Raw genomic sequence first — 6,741 nt, forward strand, 5'->3', positions numbered from 1 at the left:
CCCGCGGCCCCGGGGCCCGCCCCCCGCCCCACTAACGGGCTCCGGCCGCTTCCCCGCGGATGCCTCGGTGCCTCCCATGGCTCCACGGAGCAGCCGGACTCGGGACACCCCCAGGGACACCCCCAGAGCTTTCAGGGAGTGACCAGCACCGGGTTCCGCCACGCCCCGGGACTCCCCCCATGCAGCCGAGATCCCCTCCCGGGGAGACCGCGCTCCCCTGTAGCGGGGACACCTCCCAGAAGGACCGAGGACACGCCCAAGGGACCGGGACACCCCCAGAGAGACCCATCCGGGCCCCTCCCCAGCGGGGATCCCCCAGCAGAACCAAGGATCCCCCTAAGGGGCTTGGGCACCCCCAAAGGGACATACCCAGGTGCCCCTCAAGTGGGAACCCCTAGAAAATCAAGGACCCTCCCACCACAAGTGACTTAGGCACCCCCAGAGGAGCTCACCCACGCCCCACAAGTGCGGATCACCCTCCACGAGAACCAAGGACTCCCCCAAGGGACTTGGGCACCCCCAGAGGGAGTTCCCCGTGCCCCCCATGCACCCAGCCTCGCCCCTTTCCGCGGGTGCGCCCCCCACCCCTCCGCCTGCTGACTCCCCCCTTCCTTCTCTCCCCAGTGGTCAGACGACAGCAGGATGGGGGCTTTTTTAAGGGCCCTCCCTACCCCGGCTACCCCTTCCTGATGCTCCCTGAGCTGGGCAGCCCCTACCTCGCCAATGGAGCCCTCTCCCCCGGCGGAGCGCGCACCGTAAGTGCCCCCCCGAACCCTCCCTAACCCCCCTTTATTTTTGGTTCACTTTGCCCCTGTGAGGGGGCTTCACTCTGGGGGACCCGCCCCGAAACCTGACCCAGAGCTGCCGCTTTTCTCATTTAAACGGGTTTTAAAGCCGTTAATGGGCCAACATTGGCCGCGGGGGGAGAAGTGATTAAGCAAATTGAGCGAGAACTGGGTGGTGGGGGGCGAGTTGGGAGAGGGGGAGCGATCCCCTGCCCTCAGCAGAATCCCTCGACCCCCAAACCATCCCCCCTCAATTTCTCTCCCTGAAAAGTCGTTTCAGGGATATAAAGGTGTTTTAGGAGCAGAAGGTGTTCCCTACAGGGCCATCCTGGGAGGAATTCTCAGCCCCCGAGGGAATTCTCAGCCCTCCGGGGGTCCTGAGCCTTCGGGGAGGGAGGGATGCTGACCCGGGCACTGGTACCCTCCGAATCCTGGGCTGGAGCACCGCACCTCAGTCCTGATTGTCCAGGTGTATTTCTCACTCCGGTGATGCTTTTCCACATATCATTTCTCTGGATCCATAGGGAACTCTGTTCCCATGTGGAATGTATATGGGATATTGTGGCGTTTGTAATGGTTTGAAATCCCAGAATCCAGCTGGTTTGCGCAGAGAGTTTTCCATATTTTCAGGATTTTCCTACTTTTGCTTTCCTGGAAGCAACTGGTTGGAGTGGCCGTGAGGTGCAAATCCCTTCATGGGGATGGGGAGGGCAGATAAGCTAATTATCCTGGTGTTTTGCCGGGGCTGGATAAAGGTTGTATTCTCAATTTGTCACTTTTGGGATTACGAGGTTTTGGGGATGAAGCACGATTGACCACGATGCCAAACACTGGCGAGGAATCCGGGATAATGAGAAGGGATTGGGGTTGGGATCTGTCACAAGCGGCCACTAACGATGATTTAATGAATCCCAGAAAGGGGATTAATTAACAGGGGCTGGAGCTGGTGTCGCCTCCCGGATGTTCTAGAGAGATGACTGGGGTTGGGAAGGATTGGGGCTGAATTCCGATGGACTGGGGCCTCTGCGTGGAGCCAAGTTAGTGAGGGGTGTATGTGGGGGAGCTGGGGATGATGGGGGTGGGTTGGCTGAATTTTGTGATGCTGCTCCCACGGCGTGGCAGCACGGGGATCCCCCAAATCCCAGGACATCATCACACCTGGTGCAACTGGATGGGCACGGTGTCCCTGATCCCATACTGGATCCATCTGGGCACAGCACCCCTGATCCTGTACCAGATCCAGCAAGGCTCAACATCCTTCTGCTACATCCATAACAGAAAATGACAGGATAGAACATCCTTGATCCTCGTCTGGATCCAGCCAGGCACAGCATCTTTGATCCTGTGCTGGATCCGTTCGGGTGCAGCATCCTCGGTCCCAAACCAGATCCTGCTGATCTCATATTGGATGCAGCCAGGCTCAGCCTCATTGATCCTGTTCCTGATCCATCCAGGCACAGCATCCCTGATCCTGTACTGAATCTGTCTGGCACAGCATCCTGGATCTGATTCTGGATCCATCCTCAGTCTCTTCAGTCCCGTACCGCAACCATCTGGGAACAGAATCCTTGACCCTGTACCCGATGGATCTGGGCTCGGCATCCCTGATCCCCTACCGGAGACATCCAGGCACAGCCTTCCCAATCCTCTGCTGGAAGCAGCCTCCCAATCCCTTCTGGATCCAGCTGGGTGCAGCATCCCCACATGCAGCATCGCCCGGAGGCACTGAGCTTGCCAAACCCGCCTCCCACCCTCACCCCGGGAGGCTGCGGATGAGCCTGGACACGTGGAGCACCGGGGTGGCAGGAGGCACAGCCGGCCTTGGGAACCGTCTTCTTCTTGTTTCCTTCTTTTTTTTTGCCCCAGCATTGGAGGAAACAAGCTGATCTGCAGGATCCAGCCATCCCAGTGGCCGTGGCACCCTGCCTCACGTTTCACAGCCGGGTGTTGTGGATTGAACCGCAGGGAGAAGAAAGATTTTGGGAGAAGAAATGCAAACCCCAATTAATCTCTGTGGCCGGGAGATGCTCGGAGGAGGTGGCCAGGAAGGTGCTGGATGAGTCTGCAGATGCCAGGGCTGATCTGGCCAAACAACTGGAGGACTTTTTTTTGGAACACCGGGCAGGAAAGCAGTGCTTCTGCACTTCTCCTCTCCAAAATCTTAATAAACCTGGGATATCCATGGAAATCTGGGAAACATTTAGGAATATGTTTACACACTCCAAAGCAGGAAGTCTCATCCCTATGCCAAGCCACCAAGCACCAATGGATGGATGCTCCTGCTCTTCAATCTGTGTGAATTCACTTTGCTCCTGGGTTATTTCCAAATGGGATCCTGGAATTTGGGAAGTGTCCGTGGTCCCCAAATCACTTTCCTGGCAATTTCTGTCCAGGGAGTACTTTTGGGGCTCTGCTCTGATGCTGAAGGAATTTGTTGGAATCTAACGATGGCATTGCTGTTCGGAGCAGCATTTTAGCCTGGGTTTCTTCATGGGGAATCAGAACCTGGAGACCTGTGAAGCTCCTTGAGATCATTCCCAGCAACACAAAGATATCCAGGTCGGGATGGGAAGGAAATGCTCTGGACATGCATGAGCTGGATGGATGCAAATCCCTACTGCCATGATGCTGCGTCCGTTCCTTCAGGATTGTGTGGAGCTGCTGGTTTTATCCCAAACCCAGAGTGAGATGGATCCATCCCGGGGTAAAATCTCATCCCAGCATCTCTCTCCTGCTTGGGAAGTGGACGGGAAGCAGGCACGGCACTGCCGGAGCAGTGAAACAGAGACCATGCACAGGATTGGCATTATTCCCAAAAAAATCAGTTTAACCCCAGGAATTCGAGTCTGGAGGCGAAGATTTAAATAAATCCAAACCTTCCTCAGGCATGGAATTCCATCCAAACAGCTTTCCCGACGCCATGCCCGGTGTAATTAATGCACCTCGATGTAATTAATGCGCCTCGGTAGGCTGCGATCCCAAAATAAATGAGGGAAAAATCAATAACCTGGGCTTATTCCGGCTTCTTTTGCGCCACTCCTGCAATGAATTCCCGAGGATACAGAGCCGTATCTGTCTCCTAAAGAAAATAGATCCTTAACTGCACTGCTGCCAAGGAAAATGATTAAAATACGGATTTTTGGCAGGAAAAAGGGTTGCTCCAAAAACTGGGCGGGTCTTGCTGGCGGTTCTGGCAGAGCGTGGAGGGTTTTGGCATTGGGATGCAGACGGAGGTGTTGGAATGGGGGGATTTTTCCGGCGTGGGGGCTCACTCGATGGATGCTCAGCATCCTCGGACCACGGCAGTTCCCGCTTCCTCCTGCACTAATTTGGGATTTTCTGGTTTATTTGGGATTTGCCCCCCATCGGTGCCGCCTTCCTTCCCCACCTGGAAAATATTAAGGAAAAGCCCTGTTTTTTCGCACTTTTTGGCTTGTCCGTGTTGCTCTGTGCAGCTGCTGGGTTGATCCAGTCCTCCCCGGCTCTGAGCCCTCCCCGTGCCTCAGTTTCCCTGCTCCCAGACTCTCCTGACTGCTCTGCAGAGCTGCCGCACACAATGGCCCTTTTATCCCGCTCCTTAATTATGTTCTTCGGCTAATTACCCTGCGGGCGGAGTTTGTAGACCTACAGGAGATTTCCACTCCCCCCACCCCCCAAATCTCCCTCCTCCCTCCTTTTCTAACACGATTCCCAAATTAAAGCGATGAAGTAAGTGCTCGGGGCGCCTCTGCTCAGCCCTGGGATTGTTCCGGGACTGAGGCGCATTCATCATCCTTCTGGAATTCCCAGCAGCTGCTTTTCATTAGTTTTCCTTCCTTGAAGTCGCTGGCGGGAGCTTGGGAGGGAAGAGGAACCCGGGGGGAAGTGCCCGGTGCATCCTGGATGGAGGAAGAGGAGGGATAAGGGAAGAAGGGACCGGGTGTGTTGTGTTCCGTGTCCCGGAGCTCGGGGCAGGCTGGAGGAGGAGGGGGAGATGTGTCCCTTCCCGGTTTGCCTCTTTTCTGCTGTTTTTTGGCAGCGGTTTCAGGCTGTGCGTTGGCCCCGGGGGTCCCGGAGCCTTTGGGATCCCAGAGCCTTTGGGATCCCGGAGCCTTTGGGATCCCGGAGCCTTTGGGATGCCGGAGCCCTGGGGACGCTGCCGGGGCTCTGGCAGAGGGCAGGACGGGGAGTGCTGTGCTGCTTTCCCCGGCTCAAGGATGCTCCGGGGAGGCTTTGGAGCAGCGGATTGTCGGTGCCGGGGCAGGCTGAGCCTGCTGGGATCCCCGTGCAGATGCAGGGAGATGAATGGATCCATTGAGGCAGACAAAAGCCTCGGGGCAGCAGCAGGATTGGGGCCACTGGATCAGGGAGTGGGGGCCCGGTGGGAGCTGAGCCTGTCCTGCCCCATGGCTGGGGGCACCCATGGCTGGGGGACGCTCGGGGTGTCCGTGGGATGCTCGAGTCACCCCGGGATGTTTGGGTCCTGTGTGTGGGGAGGGCTCTCGGGGCACTGAAGGGTGGGGGAGGCTCGGGATGCTCAGGGTGTGGAGGATGCTCGGGTATCCCGGTGCTGAGGCTCAGGCTCTGTCCCAGCAGCTGTCCTGGCAGTGCTCCAGCCTCATCCCGCTGCCTCCCATCCCTCTCCTGCCTTCCTGTGGGACCAAGTCCTTCAGCAGATGCCACCAGTGTCCCCAGAGTGGGGACAGGGGATCAGTGGGTGGAGATGAGGTCACACAAGTGCCACCACTCCCAGCTCATCCCTAATGGAGGGGGTTTTTAACTTTATTTTTCATCTCTCAGCTGCTTTTCCCACCTTCCCATCCCACCCCATTGCCATTTCCCATCTGGCATCTGTGGCTGTGTTGCAGGAATGGACAAATATCTGTCGTGAAGGTGTCACAAACCCTCATTCCCACCCCAAAATCCTTGTCCCTTGGGACACCCTTTGTCTTGCCAGTGTCACCCAAAAAATGCCAGAAGGAGACGTGGTGATGTCTCCTGCATCACCCCCACACTGCCCTTTAGAAAACCTAAATCCTGATGGGAAAATAACTCCTATCTGGAATTGTTGGGGCTCTCCCTGGGGTGGGGAGATGCAGGAGACCCTCCCAAAAGTCTCCTGGTTGGAATTTGTCATCCTGGTGTTCATGGGCAACATCTGGAGGAGATTATTTGGCTGGGAAGCGGATGGATGGCGGGAGTGGGGAAGAGATTTATGTCTTATTCCCTGGGCTGTAAATCGGAGCTCTAACTGGGATTTCTCCCTTCCCAGTTATCCCAGGGAAGCAGAATGCAGCAGCTGCACTGAGCTTGCAGGGTGGGTGATGGGCTCTGTGGGGCCGGGATGCTCCTGGGTTTCCTTCCTGAGTTTTGGCATTGGGGTGATTTTTTGGGGTGCAAAGGACAGCCCATCCTGGCTCAGGAGGGCGAGAATACAGGTTCCTACTTTTCCCTGTCCTTCCTCCCCTTCCCCCACTCCTTTTTTCCCTGGTTTGGGGCTTCCCCCCAGTCCCCTTTGGCACCATCCCCATCTGCAGCCTCAGCCCCTTCAGCCAGGAAAGGGATTGTCATAAGGATGGGCAGCTGGGAGTCACCTATCCCACAGCTTGTCCTGGGACAAAAGGATGGATATTTAAATGCATGGATGCCTGTGGGAATCTTCTGGGTGCCTTCCAGCTCGTCCTGGGGGTTTTGGGGATGGGGATGAAGCACTCGCATGCTGGGGTCATCTGGATCTTCTCCATGGTGCTTCCTGTGGGATCATCTCCGTCTGGAGCCTGGGCAAAGGGAAAAGACAGCAAAGAGGCTCCTGCCTCAGAGCCGCTGGCAGAATGGTCCCAAACAGAGCTTTTCTCTCCCAAAAGGAGGCCAGTGAGTACCAAGGCTGAGGCTTTGATCCCAGCAGAGAGGAGCCCGTGCTGGGACAGGGAGCGATGGGATGAGCAGTCCCTGGGATGTGCAGCACTGGGATGTGCAG

General features: G+C 56.7%; 1 protein-coding gene across 1 annotated transcript in view; it reads left to right on the forward strand.

Moving 5' to 3' along the window:
* TCF7L1 (transcription factor 7 like 1) overlaps positions 1–6,741 on the forward strand; it is a 14,054-nt gene that overhangs the window by 844 nt on the left and 6,469 nt on the right. Inside the window, exon 3 of the mRNA XM_015648779.2 lies at positions 613–755. Within this exon, the coding sequence (XP_015504265.1) occupies positions 613–755 (143 nt within the window). The remainder of the gene's footprint in view (positions 1–612; positions 756–6,741) is intronic.

This window comes from Parus major, chromosome 22, assembly GCF_001522545.3.
Source record: "Parus major isolate Abel chromosome 22, Parus_major1.1, whole genome shotgun sequence".
NCBI classification, from domain to species: domain Eukaryota; kingdom Metazoa; phylum Chordata; class Aves; order Passeriformes; family Paridae; genus Parus; species Parus major.